Here is an 18,427-nt window from a genome sequence, read left to right as displayed (position 1 = left end):
GCGTCATTACCTTATTATGCCAATTCTAAGTCATTGCATATGCTCCACACTCCAGTCCAGTAGGTGGTGGAAATGCACCTTTTAAGTGGGTTTGCCAACCATCATAAAAAAAGAAAAGAAGAAGATTGCACATGCGCAGCGTGTCCCAGTTTCAACCCGATCAAGTGTTTACATGTCCTTTTGAGCAGATTACAAAAGGTATAAACCACCCCTCTCAAACTGATTACATTTTTAATTGGTTTGGCTCCTTTTATTCCGATTAGGGTGTTTACATGGAGCTTTTTTATTCAGATTGAACATTTAAATCGATTTCAATTGTCCATGTAAACACAGCTATTCTTAAGTCTATAGGATTTGTACTGTGACCCTATGGTAAAGATGACATGCCTTTATGATTTTTGGACATATGTTTAAAATTTTTCTTTTTTTTCTGAGAAGTAGACATCTATTATATAATTAATCTACAAAGTGTGTAATTTATTGACCTATCAAATTAGTGAATAGTTGTAAATTAAGGTATTACGTAAAGAAAGCTAAAAGGTCAGTAAAGCCCAAAAAGATATTTTATCATTAAACACTTTACTTAGAAAATCATTAAAGTTAAAGGGATTCCTTTTTGCGCACTCAAGTTCGTTATTTCAAATTGGATATTTATTTCATAATGGAAGCGACGTTTTTATGTAAATATTCTTCTGGTGCTTGTTTTTTCCAGGCGCGTCTGCACCGCATAGAGTTAAAACATTTCAACTTTTCAGAATGTCGCAAGCTCACCGTAGGTCATGTGACAAAAACCTACGTACCTATCGTTTTCCATGCCTTTTTAGGTGCGACATGTGAACGGACCCTAGGACAGTTCACATTACATTGGCTGTTATTAAAAGCAACTTGAGCTTTGTCAGCTTTGGTTAGTCTGTCATGATTTTGTTTGTTTTACTCTTTTACTGCTTTTTGATTGATACAAACTTTGTTGAAAAATTAACCTAAAAAACCTGACTTCGTGTCCATGGTCGTAACGAGGGTTTGAAAATTAGTGAGGTCCAGGGTGGGGTGTTTAGAGTTAACAAATGCTACCCCAGGTGAAAAAAGTGCACTAAAGTACACTTCACTAGTTCACCTGCACATTCAGGTCTTAATGATTAATGGTAAATGAACTTGGCTTGCTGTCCTCGAAGGTAGCTCTGCACCAGAGCTCTGAACCTTCAGAGAGCGCAAACCTGAGGCCGGTTTCTCAATTGTTATTATGCGTAAGTTGTGAGGTTGAAGTCCAAAGACGTGATCCACTTGACTTTGCAGCTAGCATGGCACTGTTAAATGTGTTTGAAATAGTGCCTCTGAACACCCAGATAGCACAGGAGCTCTGGAAAAATCTGTTAAATCTTTGAACTGGGTTATCTTTTTAAAATCAGTTGTTATGTGTAGGGGACTTTATTACTTTATCACACACATATATATTTATTTATTTATTTGAAATTGCTTGTTAATGGCAGTACTTAATGGCAAAACAAACTGCAATTTGTATGATCCGCTTTATTTATTTTTTAATTCTTAAATTTTACAGATTCTGCAAAGGGTGTGTAAATGTATGAGCTCACATAAGTATATTGTAAATTGCTTACATTTTGCCTGGTAGTAGTTTTTTTAAACTATGTGATCTATGGAATATTTAATCATAAGAAGAATGATAATGATAATGATAAGCAATTATAAAAATATGTGACCTGTAAAATCCCAGCTAAAGTTTCTGTATTGGAAATTAGATGTTGACTGAAATCAAAGTTTGATTTAAGTTATCTCAGAATTTGATTGAGATTTCGGTCTGGTTTTCACAGTCAGGGTCATGTATTCTTAAGTAACCAACTTAAAAAAAACTAATTATTCCCGTTGTAAGGGATCTGAGGTTTCGGAAGGAGAATAAAACTGCAATCATTCCCGGGTTTTGGACACAATATGTCTGGGAGCGTAGCTAGAGTACGAATATATTGTATTGCAATATGGAGCGTTTAAGTATTAACACTAAATCAAAACTAAACAACAGATTTGTAAATGAAAAGGTTTAACTACAGTATTGAATTAAAGTTACAGTTGAAATGGTTACACTATAAATATATGAAATGGTAAATAATACAAACAATTGACTGTTTCCAATGTATGTGAGATATTACCTGATAAGAGAACAGAGAAAGAAAGAAAGTTTAGAAGAAAGAGAACTGGAACCTAGGCCTAATGGCCTGAACCCCAGTGAAGAAGAAAGGAAAGGGAAAAGGCCAATGCAAAATGCAAAAGCCAAAGGCAAAAGCCCAGAGCTCATAAAAACCTTGACCTTTATCCTCCATCTCTTGACCATGTGACTAAGCCTAACTTGATACATTCAAATAGACCAATCAGAAGATCGCCTTTAACCCCCACTGTACTTGACTAAACCCAACATAATACATTCAAACTGACCAATCAGAAGACCACCTTTAACCCCCACTGTATTGAATAAACAGCTGTGACAATAGTCTTTGATCACTATCAGCACAGGGGGTTGTGACAAGTTGTGACCAAGTATTAAATTCCTATATTTTTAATCTTACACCATACTGTAATTGTTGTGTCTTTGCAGTTTGCAGGAGTTGAAGAGTCCTCGTCTGGAGCTGCAGATCCATTCAGATGTTCCTTTCCAATTGATTGATGGAAATAGCGGCCTAAGCTCAGAAAAGATAAGCCACAACCCCTGGAGTCTGCGCTGCCACAAACAACAGCTCAGCCGCATGCGCTCTGAGTCCAAAGACAGGAAACTTTACAGTATCCTACCCCCATATTAAATATCACCAAAAATGTGTAGTTTATTCACAAAAGATGTATAGTACTGTCTTCCGTAATGTTTTCAAGTCCTATCAGGGATCAGATAACATAAGGTACTGAATCAGTACTACTGACAGCATCATAGAATCAAAGGTATCAGTAATTAGAACCAGAGTACCATTACATTTAAAACCAGTGAAGAAATACTAAAATCTGATCACCTTTTGATGGACTTAAAAGGTTTATTTGGCATTGGTGAAGATTGGATCTATGGAATATGGACCTATGGATGTTGCTATGGAAATTGAAAAAAATTTAGTACAATTTAGTAAGTCAAATAAATAATCGAACCCCAAGCAAAAAATAACTTAGTACTTGGTGGAGAGCGCATAGGTAAAATGTTTCTTGTAGTTTGTCACCAGGTTTGCAAACATCTCTAATATTTGGAGAAGATTGTGGAAAACATGCAGGAGTTCAAAAAACTTTTTTTTTTGACAAAATTTTGTCGTCAAGCGTATATGACTAGACCATTTATTGGCAAATGTGTAGTGTTACTATTAAGGTTCAATGAGTGCCAAACTTCACAACTTTGTACCATCACCTCACCATTGTGAACTCAGAAGTTAAATAAATGGCATAATAATAGGAAAACTAACAGATACATAGGGCCTAAGTGCCTTTGTGATTGGTCCCTAATAACTGCCGTAGTAGTACAGGAGAAGTAACTTTATATGAATACTTTCTGTTCTAAGCATTTAAAGTGAATGTGTAATGATCCTTGATGAAAACCTTCACAAGAATTTCTGCTGCTTGAAAATGTGGTTCATCACTTCAGCTACCCCTGTATCCTGGACCTGAAAATGGGTACTCGGCAACATGGTGATGACGCATCGGAGGAGAAAGCTGCACGTCAAATGAAGAAATGCGAACAGAGCACGTCTGCCACACTAGGAGTGCGTGTGTGCGGCATGCAGGTGGGGACGTCTTTCACTTAAGAAAGTTTGCTGCAAACTCATTTGTTTAGTTGACAAGGGAATATTTTTGTGTCTCTAGCCTTTGTAAAAGAGTTTAGCGTCTTTGCTGTTTTTGCTGTTTGGTGCTGATTTGAATTTGTTCTAGACCAGATTTTACCATATGTGCATATGTTTCCATAAAGAAATCTGATACAGTACACTCTTAAGGAAAATGGTTCTTAATAGTACCAAATAAGTGTTCTTCAGCTTGTAACAAAAGCAGAACCCTTTTTGGTGCTATATAGATGGTTTCAGCAGTAACAACATAAACACGCACCTTTCGTGGTCAACACGTAACTTCCGGTAAACTTTGCGAAGAATAAATAACAACAAAGTCCTTTCAAAGTAGTTTATTTATATAACAAGCAAAATAAACAACACGTAGATTTCATAGGAACCCAAACATTTGTTATTTTCGACGAGGTATTTGTTTAAGAGTTCAGTTTCAGCAACTAGTCAGACCATTAAACAAACAGAAACCGGAAGTAAAGTTCTGACCAGGCGCTTATCGCGTTACTGCACGTGCGCCCGATGAAACGGTCTATAGAACCCTTTTTTTAGATGGCTCTATATAGAACCTTGCCTTAAAAAAGTACCATATAGAACCTCAGTGGTGCTATAAAGAATCTTTAATGTATCTTTGATTAGTCTTTTTTACGTTTTCATTACATGAGGTATCATAAAATAGTAAATAATTGTATAAAGTTAAACATTTTAAAGGGGACATTTCATGGAAATCTGACTTTTTCCATGTATAAGTGCTATAATTGTGTCCCCAGTGCTTCTATCAACCTAGAACATGTGAAGAAGATCAACCCAGTAACTTAGTTTTGGTAAACCATTCTCTGCAAGTTTGAGAAAAATTTGGTAATTGAAATTTTGCTCCCCTTGTGATGTCAGAAGGGGATAATACCGCCCCTTAATCTGCACTATTCAACCACAGCACTGCCATTTAGTGCAGAGATCAGGTCATTTGCAATTAAAAGGACACACCCAAAACGGCACGTTTTTGCGTACACCTAAAGTGACAATTTTAACATGTTATAATAAATTATCTGTGTGGTATTTTGAGCTAATAATTCACATACATACTCTGGGGACACCAAAGATTTATTTGACGTCTTAAAGTTTTGTGAAATGTTTCCTTTAAGTAAAAAATTTACATGAAAATAAATATATGCATTATTATGCAAATATAAACAGGACTTCCCACATAAGATATGGATGTTAAATAACTGCTATATAATAATAAATGTACAATAAAATTTGGCAAAGACATTGATGGTAAATAGACATCAATTACATGAAAATCAAAATCATGACATGTATCACATCAAAACATACTGTATAAATGATAATAAATACTGAATATTGACACTTGTTTACAGGGTAAATATATGATATTACATTCAGAACAGGGCTGTTCTATTCTAATATTCCCTTTTACATATAGCAATTGTGCTACAGAGGTTGAAAGTTTTGTAGCACAGGTCAAACTGTTGTAGCACAAACATAGAACTTCATCGTTACCATTAAGTTATCATGTCTGTAAACAAACAGAAGTAATAAAGTTAATTACATTACACTTTTTCGAAAATATGCTCATTTTCCAGCTTCCCAAGAGTTAAACGTTTGGTTTTTTGAAATCCATTCATCCGATCTCCGGGTCTGGCGGTACCACTTTTAGCTTGACTCTTCTTTAGTTACATTGTGTACTAAGACAGAAAATTAAAAGTAGCTATTTTCTAGGCACATATGGCTAGGAACTATACTCTCATTCTGACGTAATAATCAAGGACTTTGCTGCCGTAACATGGCTGCAGGATGCGCAACGATATTACGCAGCAGCCGAAAAGAGTCCCCTGCTTTTGAAAGATACCATAAATTGTGTGAAAAATACCACGTTTTTTTTTACATGTGAAACATGAACGTGTTGTATTGCGCACTGCAAACACAATCAAAGTTTCAAAAACACAGAAAGAACGGGACCTTTAAATGAAAGCCAGCTGAAATCAGGATGATTAACAGCAATGTTTGCATTTGGATTACTATTTGAATATTTTTACCTTCACCACATCACTCCCCTTATTCACATAATCACAATGTTTCTCACTAGTGGAGCAATCTACAATCTCTGTCATTTCTCATTATTAAAAGACAGTTAAGCTATCTTATCTGTGAACAATGATAGGGCCATAATGAATACAGTACACACTCGACTTAGCTTCTATTTCTTCTCATGTCTCTATCAAATGTTGAAATGTACAGTATCCTAGCACTTAGAAAGAATATTTTTCTAATTTTTGTAAATCGCTTTTGCAAAATGCTTAATAATTGTAATGGTAACTCACAGATAATGTGCAGCGCATCGATGCTAAAACAATAATAAAAAACCGTATGCTTTGATTACAATGACTTTAATAACATTTATTTTTCTGCCCCATTGAAATAATAAGGAAATTTATCTTGTTTACTGTATAGCAGCAGGTCACCCATTGTTGGTTTCTTAGTAACAGACCTAAGAGTTGATAGCCGAACATGATTAGCGATTTATGATTTCCTAATTAGAGATAATATTTGGTGAGATGAGAACCTTAAATCAATTTAAGATTTGCTTCTGTAATGTTAATTTCAGAGAAATCCTAATTTAACACATCATATCTTAAGTTAAGACCCAAGATAGAAAGTTTCTGTAATATGCCCCCAGGATCACATTTATTTGTCAGTTATCACAAGCCCTGTTGACTAGCTTTACACAGCTGTGAAAAGGTTGTCTTGTTGTTTACATCAGTGCCAGATGAGCAATAAAAACATCTCCTGTTTTCATCTGCTTTTCACCATCATTCACCACCCCTTATCTCTTGCTTTTATTCTGCAGGTGTACCAAATGGACACAGGTCATTACTTATGCAGAAACAAATACTATGGCCGCAGCCTTTCTATTGAAGGATTTCGACATGCTCTCTTTCAGTTCATGCACAACGGTTCACAGCTGCGAAAAGACCTTTTTGAGCCCATGCTGAGTAAACTATGCAGCCTGAAGACTGTCCTGGAGCGCCAAGCTTCATATCGCTTTTACTCCAGCTCTTTGCTCATTATATATGAGGGTAAAGAACCTGAGTCTGTCGACATGTGGCTAAAATCTACAGAACCTCCCTTGGACAAGGAAAGTCAGGCTGTACCACGACAGTCTTTGGAGGGCCCTCCTGCTTCAGAATCTTATACCCGTCCTCAGGTGCGGAGTGTAGATGTGCGAATGATAGACTTCGCCCACAGTACTTTTAAGGGTTTCCGTGATGACCAAACCGTCCATGACGGACCTGACAGAGGCTATGTGTTTGGACTGGAAAGCCTCATCAACATTCTGCGGGAAATTCGAGAGGAGAACCAGTAGCTGAAATCATTTGTTTGTGTGCCACTCATTGTACAGGAAGCCATCCAGACTGTTAAGGGTAACACAGACATTTGTAAAAAAATCAATAGCGTTTTTCAGCATTTGAAACACAAGGGTTTCATACAAATAAAAAAGGTGGTGACCTTTACAGAAGTTCTTGACTCGCTCCCAAGCTATTAAACAGAAATGTCTCCAACACACACATACTCGCGCACACACGCATATGCAGGACGTAGGATTGCTGTTATTTACATGTATTCATTGCCACCATGTGGCCAAATGAAGTTCTGCAGTCATGTAACATTACAAACAGGGAAATGCTCAGGGCTTTAGGGTGAGTGTATATGTACACACACACACACACATAGTGTGTGTGTGTACAGAGATTCTTTAATTTTTGCTTAAAGAAAATTAAGTCTATTTTTAGGATCATTGCAATTTTTGCATTACAATTAAATTAAGTGCTGAAAATCATTCCAGAAACAAAATATGTTATAAAATTAGAGTAATTCATACAAATTATATATGCATAAAATTGTAATTTACCATTTAAATAATCCATCTTTTTAGCATAACTGTAACGTGCATAATGTTTTTAAACTGAAAATGTACTTATTTTTTATTTAAAGAAGTCACATTGCAAAGTATCTTGATGCTTTTAAAAATAGGCTTAATGTTTACACACATAATTATAGTATGGTATAATTTTGCTTTTTTGAAATATGACCCAAACCTGTCCAATACACTTCATGAAATTCAAAATTTTTGGGGTGATTGTGAGTTTGGAGGCTGTTTAAACATTGACCTCAGTGCAGTATTTCAGGTATTTTAAAGGGAATAATTTAACATTTGCTTAAAGCTTTACTTTCAGACGTTGGGGGCATTTAAAGGAGTTTTTAAACCCCAGGTCTCTGATGACAAAAAGAGAATTGCTGCCTTATGGCAGCAGCTGATATTTTTTACAGCTAAGCTGTGTGAAAATACCATTTATAACAGGTAAAATATTCTGTTTTTGTTTTGTTGCCATCTTACTCTGTTCGTTTAGATCATCTGTTACATTTACTGTTCTTATGCTAATAATATTTTTTCATGCCTCTTTTATAGTCTTTCACATGATTCAGCAGTTTTAGAAATATGGTGGGTTAGTTTATTTGTAATAATTAAGATTACCCTTGTGTACTCCGCTTTATTTTTTCTTAAACATAGTTACAATTACAGAGCAAAAATTATCATCTGTATATATTACTATAAACCCATTTATAGAGCGTTAGTTAATTTTTGTATGTTTTTGGTTTATATGTTAGTTACGTTTATAACGTTAATAAGCAAATGGCACCAAAATTTAGGATGTACTGTGTGTAGGTGGAACATTTATTGCACTGTGGCATCATCCTTTAAAAAAATCTGGCTGCAATTGTCAGAATATAATAACTGCATTAATTTGTCTTGTTTTGTATTCATTGACTTGTGCATTCATCAAATATATTGTATAAGTAAGAAATCAACAGGACAAATTATGGCATCTGTATCTTGATGTGTCTGTATTTACTGTAAATGTGTCGATAGCCAGGGTTACAAAGAAGCTTTTGCTTCTTGCTTTTACATTGTTTTGTTTTGCCCAGATGTTTACCATAATCATAGCATTTACATATCGTATATAGTCTATTATGTGATTAATTGCTTATCAAAATTATCACAGGACATAATTTCAGTAAATACTGAAGAGACATGTTGAAGGTGATGTACAAATGGCACGTGTGACCTGTTTCTCACAATAGGTTTAATAACTTTATGAACACATAATTCCTAACATACCGGCATTACGTATGAAAGTGTAGCTGTTTGTTTAACTGCACCTTTTGTTTGAAAGTAAGAACTCATGGTATTTTACCAGGATATGGATGAAGCCATCTGTGTTCTTTGTCTATTATAGATTTGACAGAACCAGTAGAGAAAGCAAAAATGTATATTATTAGCCTTCATCCTGAAATTATCTTCTTCATTGTGTTGCATGGATGGATATTTTTTTAAGAAATATGAAAACTTTAAATGTGAACTATATGTTCGTTATTTAAATAAAAGCAATCTGTTATTTTTTCTTTAATCATTTTGGCTTTCTTGTTTTCAGATTTTTTAAAATATATTTTACTGAAAAATATGGTAGGCTATAGCATACACACTGCAGGGTTTTTAGAAATTCAATTAATTAAAAATGAATTATTACATTTACTTTATCAATAAAAAATAGAAATTATTAAAATAGATTCAAAACAGTTTAAATAATAAATCATTATTCGCACTATCTAGAGAATTGTTTGTATAAAGAAATCTGGCAAATGAAATAAATATTGATGAGACGCTCATATAGCTTTTATTTTGAAAAGGCTTCTGCGCCACGTTGTTCTCAAATGATTGGTTCGTGGCGATTTGTATGCTTAAGTAATGAGAGGTGGGTGTGTTTATGTAGGAGACATACATGGATGCGTATTAAGTTTATTTATTACTGACGTTAAGCTATTTGCGTAGTATAGTATGCTATACAAAACTAATTATTATCATAGTTAACACGTGTTTGGGAACACATAAACTACCATAATTTGTTAAAAATATCCATTGATTCCCTCGAAATAGTGGTATAGTCTATTGACCTGTGGCGTCATAGTGTTGTGGCCCCGCCCATTTACCGTCACTGTACGGAAGCTAATTCATTACAGAGCATTATAGCACATACACATCTGTTAGAGAGAGACATTTGTATAAAAAAGTAAATTGTATTTATATGTAATACGCAGTTGCCTTCCTAAACTGGAATTATTTTATAAAATCAGTGCAGCAGGCGAATCATTTATTGGGTAAGCTTAAGTTTACGATTAACTCATTTTACACTTTTCATGTCCTCTAGAGTGTTATGGATTTATAATGTCTAATGTTTAGATGTATAGTGGAAAACACCTTATTTAGTGTGTGCACGTGACTGTGTGACTTTGTGTGTTTATAGCTGTATTCTAGACAAAGTTTTGCTAATGTTTGGAAGTAGGTGTGTTCAGTTTTGAGTGGTAGAGTAAAATAATAATATCTTGTCAGATTAGTTTCAAAACTCATTGTGCACATCAAAGGGATGAATTACAGGTTTTTCAGGTGTGCTTTTTATGGGCATGTTGTAATGAAACAAAGGATGTCAGTTACTATTCCTCTGTCACCAGTGTTGGATGAAAGGACTCAGATCATATCAGATGTCTTTAATTGTGTCTTATGACCTAATTTCTATTTGACTACTTCTTGTTATAGTGACACATTATGAAAGCTCTGATTCTTGTTGGTGGCTATGGCACAAGGTTACGGCCGCTCACCCTCACTGTCCCCAAACCACTGGTGGAGTTCTGCAACAAACCCATTCTGCTACATCAGGTGGAAGCTTTAGTCAAGGTACAGTAGATGAGGAAAAAAAGAGAGGCAACAAAAGAGACATAAGGAAAACATTGCATATTGAGTGGTGTTAATTTGTTTTTTTTTTTAAATCCTGTTTGTTTTTCTCCTTTAACTGTAACATTAATATAGGTATTTTAAGTTTTCCTTAATCAATAATTCTGTCTTTATTTATATAATGTCAAGGCTGGAGTCAGTCATGTCATTTTGGCGGTGAGTTACATGTCAGAGCTGTTGGAACGAGAGATGAGAGCTCAGGAAGAAAGAGTGGGTGTTCACTAACTTTAATTTTGAAGAATGCAAATATCCTTTTACATGGACAGTCATATGTGATCAGTTTAAAAAAAATCTAACAGTGTTTTTTATTTGAACAGCTTGGAATAAAAATCTCTCTTTCACATGAAAATGAACCTTTAGGCACTGGTACGTGAACATTATCATGTTACTTTGACAGTACAACTTTTAGCCAGTGTAAAGCTGTAACTTTCACTTGTGTTTTCTTCTAGCTGGTCCTTTGGCTTTAGCCCGTGACCTGTTGACAGACAGCGAGGAACCTTTCTTTGTCCTTAATAGTGATGTCATCTGTGATTTTCCCTTTGGAGACATGTTGAAGTTCCATCAGCAGCATGGCAGGGAGGGCACAATTGTTGTAAGGAGCTTGTTTCTTCAGAAAATTTGTCATAAGCAATAAAAGTCCTCTTGTACCAAATATTAATACTAAAGCTAATTTCATGCTCTTATACAGCAATTGTATGTAAAACTCTATATAAAGTTCAACATTTTGTACAACTTTATTATATTTTTTATATTCATATATATTTATCCCTGAAAGAACATCAAGTAATGAGTTAAAAGTATTAAAGAAATGGTTCACCCAAAAAACAATATTCTCATTTTCAAGCCATCCCAGATGTACTGTAATACTTAAAAATATATAAATTTGGACTCATTTGTTTTGTGAATATCTACTTGGTGTTTCAGGTCACTAAAGTGGAAGAGCCGTCCAAGTATGGTGTGGTTGTTTATGAAGGGGACACTGGCAGAATACACCGCTTTGTAGAAAAACCACAAGTGTTTGTTTCCAACAAAATCAATGCTGGGATGTACATCTTCAGCCCTGCCATGCTGAGAAGAATTCAGGTATCTTGAAATGCTCTTTTAGCCCAGTTTACAGAAGCACTTCCTGTTAAGAACTGAATCAAAATAAATTCATCAAAATAAACTTCTTTAATACTTACCCTGTGTCCGAAATCGCATACTGTCACAGTATGAACTGAATTAGATAATTACATCAACCATTAAAACAGTATGTTTTATGAAGTATCAATATGGGTAGTGTGATTAAATTCGGACATACCACATCTGCCATGTTGATACATCATGTGACGCATCATAATAACAACAAGTGAGCTGTTAACCTGGATAATGTTAAACTAGTGCAAATTTTCTTTATGTATTTACATTTGAATAGAGCCGCGTCACCGTTTTTTGACATTTTTGAATATGACTACGCCTCTTGTTTTTCTTCTTCATTGAAACTCTCCCATGTGATAGTTAATTTATCATGTGATAGTAAAGTGTCCATGAAATGCATACTTTAATATCTTGCCGGAAGTAGTAGGTCATCCTGGTTCTTTTGTTTTTCGAATATTATGAATTCAGACATACTACTTGCCTCATATACTGATTTTTGTATACTATATAGTATGGAAGTAAGCGATTTTTGGACAAAGCATGAGTTAAATAAAAAGGAAGTGCTTCTGGACCAATGTTGTTTATGTCTATTAAAATTGTCTGTATATTAAGCCCTGAATTTGATGGGTCAGGAATGTATTTGTGTTGTGACATTATTTTTATGTCAGTTAACCCTAAAAAAAAATGTATTTGTTGTTTTAACTTTTTATTCAATTAATCATCTTAAGTGAATAATTTTCTACCATTTTTCTTTCAGCTGCGGCCGACTTCCATTGAAAAGGAAATCTTTCCTGTCATGGCAGAGGAGGAACACCTTTATGCCATGGAGCTGCAAGGTGAAGAACACAGAACAGATGTACCCCTCTCACAGAAGCACACTCTAACATTTTATCTTAATTTTATCACTGTTTCACAATTGTTTCCAGCTTGCCCAAAGCATGGAGTATAGTCTGTACGTGTAAAAGGTGGACTATACTTTGGCCTTACGTGTCAAAATGATTTTAGAAAATTTACTCGATTGGTAAAATACACTAGATTGACTGTTATAGTTATTTTGTTGCTCACTGAAGTCAGTATGTGATGTTTCAGGGTTCTGGATGGACATTGGTCAGCCCAAGGACTTCCTGACAGGAATGTGCATGTACCTGCAGTCTGTTCGTCAACAGGCCCCTGAAAGGCTCCACAACGGACCAGGTTTCCTTGGAAATGTTCTTGTGGTATGATACTAATTCAACTTAGTCTTTTTCGTTTTTATTTAATAGACAATGTCCAGGTATGTCCACAACGTACAGTAGCAGCACAAATTAAAGAAACATAATAATACAAATACTTGCGTACTAGCTTGGTACACACTAGGCCCTTTCACACTACAGAAAATTACCAAAATTACTTTTTCTGTAAATTAAATATGCTGTTCAAACAAGCAATCCATCCATACCATTCGAACATCAGTACCAAAATACCAGAAAACTCTGTAATGTCATTATCCAGACCTCTAACCATCTGTAGGGCCCTATAAAATCCGTTTTATTTTTTCCCAAATTCCGTTTTATTTTTTCCCAAATTCCGTTTTCTCCGTTTTAATTTTTGCAAATTAAGTTTTATCCGTTTTAATTTTTGGCAATTATATTTTTTACCCTTTACTTTTATTTTAGTCATAAAAAGAGTGTGCCTTTAATGTTAATGATTAAAATGTAAATGATTTGGGGGAAAAACTGGATAACAGGATTACTTAAAGGGATAGTTCGGCCAAAAACGATATTAAACCCATGATTTACTCACCCCCAAGCTGTCCGAGTTGCATATGTCCATCGTTTTTCAGACAAACACATTTTCGGATATTTTAGAAAATATTTTAGATATTTCTGTTCATTAAATGTTATGTTACGGGGTCCAGCAATAGTCCACGACCTTCAAGTCCAAAAAAGTGCGTCCATCCTTCACAAATTAAATCCAAACGGCTCCAGGATGATAAACAAAGGTCTTCTGTGGGTAATCCGTGCGGTGTTTTTGTAGAAATATCCATATTTAAAATGTTATTAACTTTATAAACTAGCTTCCGGTAGCGCCGCCATCTTAGACTCAGGAGAGAGGATTAGCGTAGTGTACGCACTTTTCTTAGTGACGTATGACAAATTCGGAGGGCGGGGGCACCGAGCAGCAGCAGAGAAACTCTGTACGCTGCGTAAGCTCTCATCCTGAATGCGCATCACTCCAAAATGGCGGCGCTACCGGAAGCTAGTTTATAAAGTTAATAACATTTTAAATATGGATATTTCTACAAAAACACCGCACGGATTACCCACAGAAGACCTTTGTTTATCATCCTGGAGCCGTGGGGATTTAATTTGTGAAGGATGGACGCACTTTTTTGGACTTGAAGGTCGTGGACTATTGCTGGACCCCGTAACATAACATTTAATGAACAGAAATATCTAAAATATTTTCTAAAATATCCGAAAATGTGTTTGTCTGAAAAACGATGGACATATGTAACTCGGACAGCTTGGGGGTGAGTAAATCATGGGTTTAATATCGTTTTTGGCCGAACTATCCCTTTAATGACTATAAAAGATGCATTTACACACGCACATACACACGCACGCGCGCGCGCGCACACACAACTCAATTCAATGCATTGTTTTTTAGTGTTGTTGCAGGAGGCTACAACAAGGTGTCAACGCAGTGGTGCCTTCAGAAGTGCCTTAAACACATCAATCCAGCGGAACGCGATCCATATTTTATACACAATCGCTTGAAATGCATATAACTTTACAAACATACACAGGATAGTGATCTGACTTAGGACAGCGTGATCACGTAGCTCTTTGCACGTGCGAGCGAAAGAGAGCGGCGCCATGATGCAGATGATTATATTTTAAATGCGAGGGATAGTTAGTTTGCCTCAGCTCGCTTGAAATGCATAAAACTGAACAAATACATGAGGATTTGTGTTCGCACTTCGGACAGATGCGTGAGCGCGTGACCGTGAGAGGTACAGTGAGACAGACATGGATGAGAGAGTGCATGTATCTTTGCGCTCACCGTGAACAGAGTGTTGACTAAACTTCCAAAATAACAGTTCTCCGGTCACATAAAAGTCATGTGAGACCTGCTCGGAACTAAGTGCTTAGCGTCGAATTTCTTAATTTTTTCGCTGACGAAAGCAGAGTCGTGGAGAGCCGCTTTGCCATGGTTTCAGTGTTTTGGAGGAGGTCTGAAACGACGGGAGGGGGCGTGTCGCCCAGATTTACTTCCCCCGGTCTGCATTTCCCCCAGACATACGTTCGTCTCCCACACAAAAACATAATTTTATTCAAAATATGTAAAATTCCGCGTTAATACTAGATTCCGGAATTAGCCAATTCCGCGATTCCGTCCGCGATTCCCTGATCGCGGAAATTATAGGGCCCTACATCTGTGCCACTGCCAGTCCCTTACGAAAAACTTTTGTATGTAAATCAACTTTAGAACGAGACCACGGATAATTTTCGTAAAGGGTTTTGTGTTGGAAAATTACCTAACATCGTTGTATTAGACAACTTCAAACTGAACTGTTCAACTGTACACATAAATGTATCTTTAGACATGGCAGTTCAGTATTCAGTAAATATATAACATTTCTTTAACTTTTGTAAATGCATGCCAATATGTATGATATGCATATTATATCAAATACTGGTCAAAGGTTTAGGGTCATTTACTAATTTTTACATTTGTTTTCATGTTTTAAAATAATTGTTTTTTTGAAACTTAACAAAACTATGGAATAACACACATGCAACTATAGGATATGTACAGTTGGCATTATATGAAAATTCAAAATTCTTGCTTCTTGAGGTTCTTGAGGTCTCACTTTTAGATGTTTTTTTATTAGTATTGAAGAAGTTCTCATATATTCTTCCCTGCAGTGTTTTAAAGCTTTGAGTTCATGCTTGCATGTTGTTGTGGATAATTTTACATTTGATTTGCACATACGGCATTACACAAAATGCAGTACATTCAGCTCAGGGTCGAAAACTTCTGTTCCTGTGTCACTGCATGTTTAGTTGCTGTATTGACCAGTCAGCATCTATTAATGCAAGTGATTTTATAATGCACATTTTCCCCAATAGGACCCAACAGCAGTGATTGGGAAGAACTGTACCATCGGGCCAAATGTGACAATTGGAGCCGGTGTGGTTCTGGAGGACGGTGTAAGAATAAAGCGTTGTACTGTTCTGAAGGGGGCACACATACGCTCACACTCCTGGCTGGAGTCATGCATCATTGGATGGAGCTCATCCGTGGGGCAGTGGGTATGTTTTATTAATTATGAAATGTCTTTTTCTATAACTCTTACTTCTGCAACCTATCCGTTGCACTTTATACATGTTTGTAGTTGTTGTGGCTGTATGAGGTTTAATAGTAATTCTCTGGTTGTTGTTCAGGTCCGGATGGAGAATGTGACAGTTTTGGGGGAGGATGTCATTGTGAATGATGAACTGTACATCAACGGTGCCAATGTTCTGCCTCACAAGTCCATTACAGACTCTGTTCCTGAACCACGAATCATCATGTGAACCTGCCTTACACAGCTCTCCCAAAGTTCCAGAGTGTGTTTGGCAAAAAAACTCTGGATCACAAAAGAGCAATGGCTGAGATGGGAATGAGATATGTGAAGTTTTCAAGAATGCATTTAGAGATGGTGGTATTTAAAACTGTTGCTGCAGGTAGATTACATCTAAAAGTAGATGTTCTCAAGTCAAGTCAAGTGTTGCATTACACAGTTCTAGCCCGTCAAGTGCCATTTTTAAGTGTCCTCTATTACTGACAATACGATAACATAACAAATGTTATTTTCTCAAGTAGTCTTCTGGTTTAGCCTGCTTTATGTACATTTTGTTGCTTATGAGACAGCACTAGGCTTACCAGTAAGTGTTTCTATTCTTTAGAAAAGAATCCTTGTAAAGCTTTTGCAATTCTCTTAAATGGTGTGCCTGTAGAATGAATGAAATATACAATGTTTCAGATACATGATGCACTAAACGGCTGATATTTATACACACACATAAGAGTTACTAAACATGTATGATACAAATCAATTTGTCTAAATATGCACAAACAATGCCATTTCTAGAAATGTCATTAGTACTTCCTGTGCAGATGAACCAACAGAAAAACAGACAGTGATGAAGTAATGCATCAAAGTAATGCATTCATGCTGTGTACACAAATGAAGATTTTTTTGATACATTATTTTCTATCAAATTAATATAAATGTAATTGGGGCAGTCATAGCCTAGTGGGACAAAAGTCGGGCTTGTAACCTGAGAGTAGCCTGGCAAGTTGTGACTGAGTTGACCTTGAGCAAACATGTCACTTTAACACATTAAGCGTGTCTCTTTCTTATGAGCTGTTTTTATACTTGACCACAATTCAAATTTTTAAATTCAGAATTCTTTAAAACCTAAATAAAATAATCACTATACCATTCTTTATCATCTATAGTGCTGTGGTATTTCAGTCATGCTGCATGATTCATGTATATTTACATGACCATCTTTTAAAGTATTTGTACATGTCTCATTTTTTATTTAATGTTTATTTCGTGTGTAAGTGTAATTTTTCAACCATGCAAAGGGAAAACTTTTATTTTTTTACTACATTGTTGTTGTGTAAATGTAGTCTTAGCAGACATACACTCTGCAAAAACTCATTTCAGGGAGGTAGCTCACTGACCCTAGCCCCATTATTATATTGTATTGTTATTTCATGACTTCAACAGGGTAGCTCTTTTACAGATAGTCAGCTATACTGTTGAAGTAAATGACATCTAAAAATTTATTATTCTTACTCTTGTTAAGCAGCAGTACACTTTTATAATGTAATAATGTAGTATTTACCTGGTTACGCTCTTTGTCACTTTCTAATTTTGTCTTGTCGCTCACTATATGTCAGTTTCTTCATACTGAGACCTTATAAAAATGTATTGTAACCTGACCTCTCTAACTCACACATTCTCAAATAATTGATTTCTAGAATATTTTACATCATTTGTGGGAATTAGGGAGCCACATTCAACATGCATGAGACTGCATATTCTTAATGTCTAGGAGAGTTGAGTTGTCTACCTTAGTAGCCATGGATAAACTCTGAAGTTAAATCCTGACTGCCTGTCTATACTTTATTTGTTTTGGGTAATGCAAGTAAATAGCCACAAGTGATCTTTAAAGAGCCATTAGGTTAGTGTTAAGAAGCAATAAAAACAAGGAGTGTTATTACACCAATTTTAACACTCAGTGTATGAGACGGGAATTAATATTAAATATTAAAGATTGTTGCAGCAGATGAAGGGGCGAGATAACTGACGGTCGTTTCACATCTGAAAAATAAAAAATGCTTTGTCTGCTTTGAGACTCCCAGGATCATTCAGTTTTATTTCAATTCAAATGTATTTATATACCGCTTTTCACATTGATTAAATTGTTACAAAGCAGCTTTATTTAATTTAGAAACAAGAAAAGTACAGAAAAATTAAGAAACAATGAAAGCATGGCAATTTTAGAATATAGATTAGAATGGTTTCCTTTGCCACTGAAACATCAACCTGGTCTCCAACTAATTGGCCATG

The 18,427-nt window shown here is 35.6% G+C and overlaps 2 protein-coding genes across 4 annotated transcripts in view; both read left to right on the top strand.

Annotated features, from left to right (window-relative positions):
• Positions 1–9,298, top strand: part of ip6k1 (inositol hexakisphosphate kinase 1) — a 105,984-nt gene extending 96,686 nt beyond the window's left edge. For all 3 annotated transcript variants that reach the window (XM_055216668.2, XM_055216669.2, XM_055216670.2), the window contains 3 exons: positions 2,606–2,787; positions 3,586–3,761; positions 6,679–9,298. In XM_055216668.2, the coding sequence (XP_055072643.1) occupies positions 2,606–2,787; positions 3,586–3,761; positions 6,679–7,194 (874 nt within the window). In that variant the 3' untranslated portion in view covers positions 7,195–9,298. The remainder of the gene's footprint in view (positions 1–2,605; positions 2,788–3,585; positions 3,762–6,678) is intronic.
• Positions 9,299–9,865: 567 nt separating this feature from the next.
• On the top strand, positions 9,866–17,294 carry gmppb (GDP-mannose pyrophosphorylase B). The gene is made up of 10 exons (XM_055218221.2): positions 9,866–10,046; positions 10,483–10,620; positions 10,807–10,887; positions 10,995–11,043; positions 11,127–11,269; positions 11,602–11,760; positions 12,572–12,650; positions 12,904–13,031; positions 15,930–16,112; positions 16,245–17,294. Exons 2-10 carry the CDS (start codon positions 10,492–10,494, stop codon positions 16,374–16,376), a joined length of 1,083 nt encoding a protein of 360 aa, XP_055074196.1. The 5' UTR covers positions 9,866–10,046; positions 10,483–10,491; the 3' UTR covers positions 16,377–17,294.
• The last annotated feature ends 1,133 nt before the right edge of the window (positions 17,295–18,427 follow it).

The sequence above is a fragment of the Misgurnus anguillicaudatus genome, chromosome 23 (assembly GCF_027580225.2).
Source record: "Misgurnus anguillicaudatus chromosome 23, ASM2758022v2, whole genome shotgun sequence".
NCBI lineage: Eukaryota > Metazoa > Chordata > Actinopteri > Cypriniformes > Cobitidae > Misgurnus > Misgurnus anguillicaudatus.
The sequence above is the reverse complement of the archived record's forward strand: the minus strand, read 5'-3'. Positions and strand labels throughout refer to the sequence as shown.

Excerpts from the sequence above, each read along its gene's own strand:
- gmppb (XM_055218221.2), top strand. The coding sequence starts at position 10,492 with ATGAAAGCTCTGATTCTTGTTGGTGGCTATGGCACAAGGTTACGGCCG. Across the intron at positions 12,651-12,903 it reads TTATGCCATGGAGCTGCAAG|GGTTCTGGATGGACATTGGT; the intron begins GTGAAGAACACA and ends GTGATGTTTCAG. Across the intron at positions 13,032-15,929 it reads TCCTTGGAAATGTTCTTGTG|GACCCAACAGCAGTGATTGG; the intron begins GTATGATACTAA and ends TTTCCCCAATAG.